General features: G+C 43.2%; 1 protein-coding gene across 1 annotated transcript in view; it reads left to right on the forward strand.

The window, feature by feature from the left end:
* CEP192 (centrosomal protein 192kDa) overlaps positions 1–13,109 on the forward strand; it is a 144,529-nt gene that overhangs the window by 7,658 nt on the left and 123,762 nt on the right. The window contains 3 exon segments of the mRNA XM_011936637.1: positions 916–1,083; positions 2,899–3,024; positions 10,342–10,517. Of these exon segments, the coding sequence (XP_011792027.1) occupies positions 920–1,083; positions 2,899–3,024; positions 10,342–10,517 (466 nt within the window). The 5' untranslated portion in view covers positions 916–919.

Genomic DNA, 13,109 nt, shown 5'->3' on the forward strand with positions numbered 1-13,109 from the left:
TTGTAAGATTTCCTGTGGATTCAGTGAGTTAAGTTAGTAGATATGCAATAAAATTTAATTCTTTTCCTTCTTGGCTCATGTTTGTCATCCTAAATAAACTCTCTTATCCCATACTCTGCCTTTTAAAGGTTCTTCTCAGTCTTCAAGGCACATTGCCAATATCCTCTCTTTTTTTTAGCTTTTCCTGATTATTTATCCTTTTGTCCTCCTGTCATTATTTCCTTTACTGATTTCCATGCAGTGTGTATATGATACATACTCTGAAAAATTGTTGAGACTGGCTAACATCTTCAGAGTACCGTGGTCAAGTTCTCTAGTAATAGCACAGGTTTTGTGCTGGTGTTTTCCAGATTCAGTCATTTGTGTACCCCTTTCACCCCTTTTACCTTGTCCATGTGCCAACTATACTTTAACTGAAAATTTTTCTTTGAATGTGTTCACTTTTTAATTCGCTCTTAACGACACTCTGAGATCCGGGCTAGATTTTTGCTAGTTGTACTTTTTCTGTTCTGTATTAGAATGAGTACGTAACTACCAAACTTTTAAATATGCCCTAAAATCATTTGTATATACCATCAGTGTTCTGCCATCTTTGCTTTCTTTACTAGATAAGTTTGTAGTAATTCATTTTCCTTGCTACAGCAAGCAAAGAGCAAATTAAAATGTGTTGTATTGCGTTATTATGTTAATTATAAGAAGATAAGTTCAATGTTTAACGTTTCTATTCTCATCTATAAAGTAGCAAAGTATTCTGAGATTTATTTTACCTCAGACTATTTGCCTATTTCCCCCTTACTGATGCTACAAAAAGGATTTTTTCCCCAAGATTTATTAGTTTTCTAAGATGATGCTTTTAATCATTTAAAAACATTTTATAGTAATATGTGACCTATTGAAATACTTTTGTTATTGCAGTGAGATGGAAGATTTTCGAGGTATAGCAGAAGAATCATTTCCAAGCTTTCTTACCAATTCATTATTTGGTAACAGTGGGATTTTGGAAAATGTCACTCTTTCTTCAAATCTTGGCTTGCCGGTTGCTGTTTCCACACTGGCTAGGAATAGATCCAGCACTGATAACAGGTAAGATTTGTTTGAGCAGATTTTTTCCCCGTCCATAAAGCCGACAGCATGCTGATACTTATGTTATGTTTCGCAGTCAAGCTTGAGCTTTTTGTTTTGTCTATGAGGGAGATGGCCAAATATGTGAAATGAATATGGAAAAGGTAGAATTTACTGTCTCTTTCCCCACTGCATTGCCTTTTCAGTGGGTAGGTTTGGGATTTGAGCAGCAGTTACCTATTTTGGTCTATTGTTTTTTTTTTGTCTATAGTGTTTTGGATTTGTATTAGTTCAGTCAGACTAATGGCTAGTAATGTAAAACAAGTTGTGTTAGTGAAGTTCAAAGGAAAATAAATCATAAGGTTATAGGAGTACCTCTTGTCATCACGGGGAGGAGTGCAGAGCTTTGCTGCAAAAAGGGACAGGGATTGAGATTTGGGAAGCCATCAGGACTTGGGTTTTTGTCATCCCACTCTGTGTCTCTCTGTATAACTCATTCTCTTCTCTATCTTTTTTTATTGCTAATTAAAAAAATTTTTTTGTAGAGATAGGGTCTTGCTGTGTTAGCTAGGCTGTTCTTGAACTCTTGGGCTCAAGTGATCCTCCTGCCTCAGCTTCCCAAAGCGTTGGGATTACAGGTGTGAGCTACCATACCCGGCCTCTTCTCTTTTTCAATACATTGGTTTTATTTGCTTTTCTGTTTATGTTACAGAATATGGCAACACAAATTCTCAAAAGACATCTATGAATTACATTTTTAGCTACACTGAACTGTCTCCTCATGTCTCATGAGTTTCTGGTCCATCTTAGGTTAGGTGTCTGTTCCAAATCCAGTCACCTGTGACTAGAGTTTTGGGTCATTGGATCTATTTAGAGGTCTGTCAGAGTCTCACTTTTTAATTCATTTCAGCCAGGTTTACTCTTTACTGGACTTGTATGGCTGTCTTTCTCTTTCTCTTACAGCTTTCAGTCTGTCCTAGGTTTGTGAAGTAACTCTTCAAGTAACTCTTATTGTTCTAGTAACTTTCATCTCCTGAAGTCAAGTTTCTCTTCCTTAGAAACTCAACCAGGCTGGGCGTCGTGGCTCAGGCCTGTAGTCCCAGCACTTTGGGAGGCCAAGGCGGGCAAATCACTTGAGTTCAGGAGTTTGAGACCAGCCAGCGAAACCCTGTTTACTAAAAATACAAACATTAGCCAGGCGTGATGGCTCATGCCTCTAATCCCAGCTACTCGGGAGGCTGAGACAGGAGAATCGCTGGAACCCGGAAGGCGGAGATTGCAGTGAGCTGAGATTGGGCCAGTGTACTCCAGCCTGGACGACAGAGGGAGACTGTCTCAAAAAAACCCCCAAAACTCAACCAGCTTTTATTTTCTTTACTTTTAAAATTTCTGTTTTATTACCAGATTGATGTTTGGTTAAATACACCTTGTTTTGTATCTTCAACTGTACTGTGTATAGTTTATACATCCATTATATGTAGGATCTTGCGTAACATATAAAGTTTGCCTATGCTTAAACTTTCCCGTCTTCTCTCAACCTAAACATTTAGTGAGGAGCATCATCTTGACCTTTGGGATGAAGGGGTTGTGTTAACGCTGTCAGCTCTTATGGCTTTAAGATTTTTGTGACTGTATTGTTGAGTACAGATAAACTCCCCGTTGCTGAGCCACAGGTTTCCGTGCTTTGCACAGAGGATGATGGTTTGAAGTGTAGGGGCCGTATTTGTTTTTGTCCGTGGTGGTTGGTTTTACTGTCATGCAGCCGTATGTCATGATGACATTTAAATATGTGTAATTTAATTCTTAACAATTAAAACAAAATTTTTTCTTGTGTAGGTATCCTGATGTCCAGTCATCTTACTTAGTGGAAGGGAGATTTTCAGTTCCATCCGGGTCATCTTCCGGAAGCCAGAGTGATGCTGAACCAAGAGAGAGGTTACAGCTTAGCTTCCAGGATGATGAGTAAGTTCATGCTTTCATTTGCTTGTATTATGTTAAAAGTAGGTCTTACGCAGTCTTGTGGAAAGTGACAATGTGATTGTGTCTGTAAGTAATTCTGATTAATTCTAAGAATCTTTGAGAGTTTTCTTTTCTTTTATTTTTGAGGCGGAGTTTCTCTCACTCTGTTGCCCAGGCTGTAGTGCAATGGTATGATCTTGGCTCACTGTAACGTCTGCCTCCCTGGTTGAAGCAGTTTTCCTGCCTCAGGCTCCTGAGCAGTTGGGATTACAGACATGTGCCACCACACCCAGCTAATTGTTTTTGTGTTTTTAGTAGAGATGAGGTTTCACCATGTTGGCCAGGCTAGTCTCAAACTCCTGACCTTGAGTGAACTGCCCGCCTTGGCCACCCAAAGTGCCGGGATTAGAATTACAGGTGTGAGCCACCGCACCCAGCCAAGAGTTTTCTTTATGCTTTTTAATCACATTTTTAGTCTTTCAAAACATTTTTTTTTATTCTAAAATTAATGTGTGCTGTTGAAAAAAAAAGAGAATATAGAAAATTATTTGAAGACAGTAAAGGCCTATAATCCCACTAACTAGAGAACAGCCATTTAGTACATTTTTATTTGTAGTCTTCCATACTACAAACTTTTGTATGTGCATTTATGCCTTTAAGTATTCTTTTTACTTCTAATATGAAGCTATAGAAAAAAAATGAAAATTTTATTTATTTATTTTTTTTACAAAATAAGTTAAACTCTTATTCTGTTTATTACACAAAAAATTAAGATGCAGTATTATGTTCAGCTTTCAGTTGCTATTAATATGAATCTGTGTCATAATGTTAATGGACTATATACTCAGGTCTGTGTTGGTCATTTAGATTATTCCAGTTTTGCTATTATAAATGTAGTGAACTTCCCTGTATGTACATTTATATATACATTTTTCACACATAGGATGTTATTAAGATTTCTAGGATTTAAATTGCTGAGGTAAAAACAGTGTATTTTAAAGGCCATGACAGGTTAACACGTTGCTCTTGAGAAAACTTGTGCCAGTTTCTTCTCCTAGTAGACGTGTGATAAAAATGCCAGCTTCTCCCAGCCCTGCCCAGCATCTGATGGTCCTATTTTTAATCTTTGATTTTTGGAGGGAAAAATAATTTGTATAATACACACGTGTATGTGCATAGAAGAAAGTCTGGAAGTCTAAAAAACCAAAATGGTAATGGTGGTATGACAGACAATCTTGTTTTCTGTGTTTAAATTTGTATTTGAGTGTTTATGGAATTGAACTTACTTTAGTGTCTGTTCATTACTTATATTTATGTTGTGAATTGCCTCTTGATAGTCTTTATATATAAGTGCTTTCTTTGTATTAAAGATATTAACCGTTGTGTATTCATTCATTGCTTCGCTGTGCAGTTTTGACTGAGTGCCTACTGTGTGCGCCACACACTTTTCCAGGTGGTTAGGAGATGCCAGTGATTAAAACAGCTGTTAAACAAGACACTAAAATATGCTAATTTTATAGTATATTAGAAGGGAAAAGTGCTAGAAAAAAGTAGAATATGATAAGGAGGGTTATTAGGAAGGCTGAAGGCAGTGTTCAGTATGGGTCTCATTGTGGACATAAGATATGAGCCAAGGGCACAATGGCTCACGCCTGTAATCCCAGCACTTTGGAAGGCTAAGGCAGGTAGATCACCTGAGGTCAGGAGTTTGAGACCAGCCTGGCCAACATGGTGAAATCCTATCTCTACCAAAAACACAAAAATTAGCCCAGTGTAATGGCATGTGGCTGTAATCCTAGCTACTTGGGAGGCCGAGGCAGGAGAGTTGCTTGAACGTGGGAGGTGGAGGTTGCAGTGAGCCGAGATCACGCCACTGCACTCCAGCCTGGGCAACAGAGTGAGACTTTCTCTCAAAAAAAAAGAAAAAAGATTTGAGCCAAGACTTGAGGGAGGGAGTTAACTATGTGGATGCCGGGGGAAGCAGACTTCAGGCCAAAGGTGCAGCCAGCCTGAAGGAACTAAGGCAGGCGTGTAGCCCGTGTGGTTCACAGAGCCTCAGGGAGGCTGGCGAGGTGGTGAGCAGGACCTTGACTCAGAGACCTTGACTCAGAGATACGGGAAGCCAGTAAAGGGCTACATCTGAATTGTGTTTTAAAAAGCCCACTCTGAGGATCACTCGAGCCCAGGAGATCCAGGCTGCAGTGAGCTGTAATTGCACCACTGCACTCTAGCCTGGATGACAGCGAGAGACCCTGTCTCAAAAAAAGGCCCACTCTGGCTGTTATGTGGAAGAGACTGTAGGAGGCGAGAGTGGGAGCAGCATGGCACTGAGTCTTGATTGTCTGGAAGTGAGGCAGATGGAAGAGAGCAACCAGGCCTGGTCCTGAGGATGCTTCACAGTGAGAAGCTGGGGACAGGAGGCATCAACAGCGAGGTGAAGAGTAGTGATCAGCGGCAGGAGGAAAACAGAGCATCCTGGAAGCCATGTCAAGAGCATGTGTAAAAGAAGAGTTACCCAACTATGTCAAATAAAATGAGGGCAAAGAACTGACCCTTGGAATTAGCATAGATTAGGTCATTCGGAACCCCAGTAAGTAGTTTGGTGGAAGTAGGGACAGGCACCGTGATGGCCTACTCAGAGCGAGTTTCAGAGAGAACGGGAGTTACTGTTAGAGGCAGCAGACAGCGTGTGGAGTTCTTCTGTGAAAGGGAGTAGAGAAAGGAGGTTGTGATAGCTGGATGGTTGTCGTGGCTGAAGAGAAGTTTCACTTTTTTTTTTTTTTTTGTGGTGGGAGAGGTTGCTGCATGTCTACGTGATAACAGGAATAATCTCCTGGAAAGGGTAAAGCTTGGCGATGTAGAAAGGGAAGAGAATTGCTGCAGTAATGTCTGTGTCAGTAAGAGAGGGGAGGCCACAGTGTGCAGCGGGGGGAGTGGCTTTAGCTGGGTGGGACTGCGGACAGTTCCTCTGCGGGAACAGGTGGGAGGATGGCCTGGGTGGCTGCATGTAGTGGTAAGAATCTGTGGAAGTTACCTTTTCAGTGCTTCAGGCTGAAAGTAGGGTTAGTGAAGTAGGAAGTATAATCATCAAGTCAGAGTGAGGGTGGAGGAGGAGGAGTTTGGTGGTTTAAAAAAAAGATGTAAAATTATCACATGGGAGCATAGGAAAATGAATGGACAGGGTTAAAATGCTAGGATTCCTAGACGACATCAAGGGCCCAACTTGAGGGCCATGGGCATGACTGTTCAGGGTGATTGCAATGTTTCTCCAGCCACATTGAACTCAGGAGTGCCGGTGAAGAGGAGGCAGAGAGTTGGATTTAACCAGGGTTGTAGTTTATGAAAAGAGTGAGGGACAGGGTTGCTGAGGATGTCAGATTGGCCATGGGCTTTAGGTTAAGGAGGAGGAGAGGGTATGGACAGTGGGAGGGAGAGTGATGTGGTGGTACAGATGGGTTGGAGGTGCAGGTGGGGTCAGCAGCATATAGTTGTGGTACTAGAGGCAAGAGGGGTAGTGGGTGATTCCAAGCTGTGAGGCTCTAGGGAGAGTGACCTGGAAGTGGCACTGAGGGCAAGAAGGGCGTATGTATTCCGTCTCCACACCAGGTGATGATGCCCCGGCTGTGGGAGAGATGAGGGTCCCCCTTGGCAGAGCTTGGGGGTAGTAATGTCCTCACAGGATATTCAGGCTTTCATTAAAGCAGTGAGGTGAAAGGAATGTTCCGAGAAGGGATTCGGGAATGGCAGATCTTGTCAGCCCAGCTCTGTAAATTACAGAAGGCACAGTAGCAGGGTTTTGTTTGTTGGGGAGTAGAAGGGCTGGGCAGTCTTAAGGGGCTTGGAGTGCCAGCAGTGAGGCATCCTGGGCTGGTTTTAGGAACTGAGAATCGGTGGTTAAAGGGCGTTGTGAAGGTGGCCCCACTCACCTGTGGTGTCAGGGATGGGAGGACACCTCGGGGGTATCCTCTTGACTCTTGCTGGAGGCCAGGAGCTCTGGAAACTGGTCTTGTTGGTCCTTGTTGATGGAAGACAGGAGGCCTGGCGAGATGGAGTCTTAGACTCAGTGCCTGGGGGGAGGTAAGTGCTTGGAGCTAGCTCTTGACTTTTGAACAGTCTGAAGCCCTGAGTTGCTGGTCTGAGTAGAAGCTTCCTTGGACACTGTACTGGAGGGGCAGCAGCCTGGAGAGGCTTCCGTGGATGCTGTGCTGGAGGCAGCAGCCTGGAGAGGCCTAGCCCCAGTCTCCTGCAGAGGCCTAGCCCCAGTCTCCTGGAGAGGCTTCCCTGGACGCTTAGCCCCAGTCTCCTGGTGACTTCTTTGACCCTTTCTTGGGGAGGAGGGAATTTGTGTTTCACAATGTATTCTAATCTTGGAATAAATGAATACTTTAGCTGAGTACAGACTTGTAGGATGAAAATAAATTTTCACACAGTTTTGAAGATTGCTACATTGCACGTGAAGTCTGGTGTAATCTCAATCCTTGGTGTTTTATCTGAACTGTGTTTTGTCTGGAAATTTTAGAATCCAGTCCGAGTCCCTTGTGGGTGGGGCTGTTTTCCCCATTCACTGAATTCTAATTGGCGTTGATTTGGAGATCAGTTCGAGATAATTACGGTTTTTCTTCTAGTTTTTCCTTTTCTTTTTCCAGAACTACTGTTTTGGATTGCCTGGGTTGTTCTATTTCTATTTTTTTCCCTTTTTTTCTGTTTTAGTGCAAAAAGACATTGTTCTAGATAAGTTTCTTTTTTTTTCCTGCTCATGAAATCATTTGGCAATCGTAATTTTAATCATGAGAGCTCTTTTTTTTACCTTTTTTAGAAATGGGCCCTTTTTGTGGATGTACAGTTGACCCTTCAACAACCCAAGTTTGAACTGTGTGGCTCCACTTATAAGCAGATTTCTTTCAACCGAACGTGGATGGAAAATACAGTATTTGTGGATGTGAAACCCGAATGTAGTCAGTGCTAACTGTGGGACTTGAATATTGCATATTCTGGTAGATGCGGGGGTCCTGGAACCAGTCCCCCACGTATACTGAGGGTTGACTGTAACAGCTACATGGATACTTCTGAAGATTCTAATTAGAAATTTTGAAAGTTCTGTAAACTGTTCCTTTTCTCCAGGGCTGCTTGTATAGTTTGTTCATTTTAATTTTTGTCTCTTGAACTGCTCCTTTTTTTCTTGTCTGATTTGTGGCTGTCTTCTAGGCTGCCTAGTGTGAGCATCCTTACTGTTGTGTATGTAACCCTCGTTTCTCATTGACTTCCACGCAAGAGGGACGTTGTTCCTGGCCATTTACTGTAGAGGGCGCAGGTTGGAGTCTTACATTTTATGCCAGATGTTTAGTGCTTTCTTCTGGGCCATTGTTACTGCCGTCACTTCGTTCTCCACAGGCGTTTCCTTTTTTTTTTGTTTTGTTTTTTTGTTTTTGAGGCGGAGTCTTGCTCTGTCGCCCAGGCTGGAGTGCAGTGGCCGGATCTCAGCTCACTGCAAGCTCCGCCTCCCGGGTTTACGCCATTCTCCTGCCTCAGCCTCCCGAGTAGCTGGGACTACAGGTGCCGCCACCTCGCCCGGCTAGTTTTTTTGTATTTTTAATAGAGACGGGGTTTCACCGTGTAGACCAGGATGGTCTCGATCTCCTGACCTCGTGATCCGCCCGTCTCGGCCTCCCAAAGTGCTGGGATTACAGGCTTGAGCCACCGCGCCCGGCCCACAGGCATTTTCTGTACTTGGATTGCAGGCAAGCCCTTCCCTCCCCCTTGCCAGGTGTTCACTGTCGCGTGTGCATGGCTGTTGTCTCTGGGAGGGGACAGAAGGGTGGGTGCTCCTGCCACACTTCATGCCGGGCTTTCAGTCCCCCCTCTCCTGCCCTTCCCGACTCCCTCCTGCCCACCTTCTGACTGTAGTCACGGAACATTTTTGTGGTTCTTCCTGGCAGATTCGTTTCCTTTTCTGCTTCTGGGCCCTTCTGTTCTTGGATTGTGGCTTTCTTTCCCCTGCACACCCCATCTGCTTTTTGGATTCCAGAATCTGGGGTAAGCATGGGTTAGGACTGGTAGTTCTTACCCAGATTGCCTCACTTATGTAGCTTTCCTTGCTGTCATTTTATTGGACACTTGGAAGTTGCTGTTTCCTCTTTAACTTGAAACTTGTGACTTAGTTTGAAAAGTTGTTTTGAGCTAATAAAAATATAGGATATCTGTAGTTTTGACGAAGTAGCATTTTTAGAGGGATGGTGGTGAACGTAGAGTGCCCTGCTCTCAACTGTCCCTGTCATTCTGAAGTTCTGGTGGTCATACTACACACTTTTCTCAGGGTGGGGCTTTAAAATACGGAATGGACCTAAATGCCCTGACTTGTTGTTTATTTATTTCCTATCACCATCTCGCTCCCCCACCTCTTTTCCTTTCTGTCCTCGTTACCCCTTGACTTTGTAACTGTGTCTAGTCTTTCCACCGATGCCTTTCCTTTCCTGTACTCAATGAAATTTTCCTGTACCTACCCATGAGTGCACCTTTGGCTTAAGCTAGTGACTTTGTATGTACTACAGCTCCAGTAAAGAGATGGAGAAACTGGGAAGTAAATTGTGGTTAGGGTTGGAGTGTTGCCTGAGGCATGAAAGGTTGGGATTTGAGAAATATGGAAGGGCTTTAAAAAAAAAAATTCATCCTGGCCAAATTTGAGTCCGGCTCTTGTTATCAGTATGTCATGTAATGAATTTGTTGCATTTAGAGGCTTTTTCTTGAAGTTCCATTCCCACTCCTCCTCTTTCTGTAGTGAGCTGCTCTAGACCCAAGAGCTTTTGGAGTAGAGTGGGAGAAAAATTGCCTGTTAGAAAAATACTTTCATCCGCACAGAATACAGCAGAGGCAGAAAGAAAGATAAGGACAAAAACCAGGACTGGGGATAAAAGTAAAAACACTTGAAACCTTTATTAATTCAGAGATTTGGCTATTTTAGCAAATATGCCAATATCCTTTAAGTCTGCAGATTTTAGAAAGCTGTATTATGTAGCCTGGTTTCAAGGATGCTTATTCTGGAAATTAAAAAACTACCTTTTGCTGCTTGAGAGAAAGAGCAGCTGTATGGCGTTCTCTTTGATTTTGGTAGACTGTATATCACTGGACCCAAAAGGTTGATTCAGTCCCCAGAATACCGTGCAGTGTTAGCAGTTGTAGTTTTCTGGCTAGACTCAAATGTTTCTTTTATTGCTTCCATTTTTTCTTTTTAAGAGGTGAAACACATAACTGGTTAATAGATATTTTGTAGATTTACCCAAGGTAACTAACATTTTATCATTCTTCTATTTCCTAATAAAAAAGTTCTATCTCTAGGAAAAAGAGCTATGTGGAAAGTCAGCGTTTGTCAAATGCTCTCAGCAAACAGTCAGCTTTCCAAATGGAGACAGCAGGACCAGAAGAGGAACCAGCTGGAGCTACAGAATCCTTGCAGGACCAAGATCTCTTCAACAGGGCTTCACCCCTGGAACAAGCACAAGGTACTGAACTATTGGAAATTCTTTCTTAATGCATATGTTTTTATTTCCCTTTTCATTTCCCCAGCTTTGGAATTTTTTTTTTTTTGAGGAAGAGTCTCACTCCTGTGGCCCAGGCTGGAGTGCAGCGGCGTGATCACAACTCACTGCAGCCTCAACTTCCTGGGCTGCTCAACCTACCTTCCCACCTCAGCCTCCTTAGTAGCTGGGTCTACAGGCACACACCACCATGCTGGGCTAACTTTTAATGTTTTTAGTAGAGACAGGGTTTCGTCATGTTTCCCAGGCTGGGCTCGAACTCCTGGGCTCAAGCGATCTGCTGTGCCTTGGCCTGCCAAAATGCTGGGATTATGGGCATGAGCCACTGTGCCTGACCTTTTTTTTTTTTTTCCTTTTCCTTAATTTGGAGATGGATTCTAGCTGTGTTGCCCAGGCTGGTCATGAACTCCTGAGCTCAAGCAATTCTCTCACCTCAGCCTTTCGAGTAGCTGGAACTGGATGCATGCATTGTCACTCCTGGCTTGGATGTATTCATTTTGTACTATCATATCGCAAACTGAAAATGCTTTGGTTTGCATTGTACCTATTAATATCATGTTTACAGTACTTTTATAGGAAAAGGTCTCCTCTTAACCTTGTTGACTGATTTAAGCTGAAATTCTCTTTGCTTTGGAAACCATGCTGTCGGATGGCCACAGCATACTTTACATTCTAGACAAGCCTATTTTCAGTGCATCTTCCACTTTTCTCCCACTATTTAATTTATATTCTTATTGAGAGTCAATTTTGTTTCTAAGCTTATTTTTTTAAATAAAACTGGTGAATTATAAGTTCTAAAAGAAATTATTGTTTCTAAGAAAACTAGGTTGAATGTATTGGAAGTACTCAAGGGTAAGTCATTTGAAAAATTGCCCTTGGGCCAGGCACGGTGGCTTACGCCTGTAACCTCAGCACTTTGGGAGGCTGAGGTGGGCAGATCACTTGAGGTCAGAAGTTCAAGACTAGCCTGGCCAACATGGCAAAACCCTGTCTCTCCTAAAAATACAAAAATTAGCCAGGCGTGGTGGTGGCTATCTGTAATCCCAGCTACTTGGGAGTCTGAGGCGGGAGAGTTGCGTGAACCCGGGAGGCGGAGGTTGCAGTGAGCTGAGGTTGTGCCACTGTACTCCAGCCTGGGTGACAGTGTGAGACTCCGTCTCAAAAAGAAAAATTGCTCTCAAATTAGATGTGGAGAAGAAACTACAAAAATATGGGGGTTCAGGCACAGTGGCTCACGCCTGTAATTCCAGCACTTTGGGAGATCGAGGTGGGTGAATGACTTGAGCCCAGGAGTTCAAGATCAGCCTGGGCAACAAGGTGAAACTCTGTCTCTACAAAAAATACAAAAATTAGCAGGGCATAGTGCTGTGTGCCTTAAGTCCCAGCTGCTTGGGAGGCTGAGGTGGGATTGCTTAAGCCCAGGCAGTCAAGGTGATCATGCCATTGCACTCTAGCCTGGGAGACAGACCCAGACCCTGTCTCAAAAATAAATAAATAAATAAAAATATAGGGAAAGTTGTTTAAAAAAAGTATAGGTTTCTGCTGTCTGATTGCTCTTAAGTACTCTGCATTCACTTTCTTTCGTTAAAGAAATCAAAACTGGAAATTGAAAAGTACATTTTATGTACTTATATAGCAGTGGTATTCTGTAACTCCAAACGAGTTCAGTACTCAAAAGGACTTGCCTGATTGTGTGTTTTAAGATTGATGAATGAGTACACATTATATGTTAGAAAAATTTTAAGGGAGGTTTGTGTTTCTCTTGATGAAAAATGTTATATATGTGAAAGAAAAGAGGGGTATTATAACTCAAATAAGCAATAAAAGAAAAAAATAGATGAATTGGACTTCAGAATTGAAAACTTTTGTGCTTCAAAAGACACTATCAAGAAAGGGAAAAGACTGGGCCAGGCGCAGTGGCTCACCTCTGGAATCCCAGCACTTTGGGAGGCCGAGGCGGGTGGATCATCTGAGGTTAGGAGTTTGAGACCAGCCTGACCAATGTGGAGAGACCCCGTCTCTACTAAAAATACAAAATTAGCTGGGCGTGGTGGCTCATGCCTGTAATCCCAGCTACTTGGGAGGCTGAGGCAGGAGAACCGCTTGAACCTGGTAGGCGGAGGTTGCGGTGAGCTGAGATGGCGCCATTGCACTCCAGCCTGGGCAACAAGAGCGAAACTCCGTCTCAAAAAAAAAAGAAGTTGTACAAATGGACAGTAAACACATGAAAATATATGCAGTATCATTAGACATCCAGGAAATGCAATTCAGAACCACAGTGAGGCTGGGCTCAATGGCTCATGCCTGTAATCCCAGCACTTTGGGAGGCTGAGGCGGGTGGATCACGAGGTCAGGAGATCGAGACCATCGTAGCTAACACGGTGAAACCCCGTCTCTGCAGAAAATACAAAAAGTTAGCCGGGCGTGGTGGCGGGCGCCTGTAGTCCCAGCTGCTCAGGAGGCTGAGGCGGGAGAATGGCAGGAACCCGGGAGGTGGAGCTTGAAGTGAGCCGAGATTGCGCCACTGCACTCCAGCCTGGGCGACAGAGCGAGACT

Source organism: Colobus angolensis, unplaced genomic scaffold, assembly GCF_000951035.1.
Source record: "Colobus angolensis palliatus isolate OR3802 unplaced genomic scaffold, Cang.pa_1.0 Scaffold155, whole genome shotgun sequence".
Classification (NCBI taxonomy): Eukaryota; Metazoa; Chordata; class Mammalia; order Primates; family Cercopithecidae; genus Colobus; species Colobus angolensis.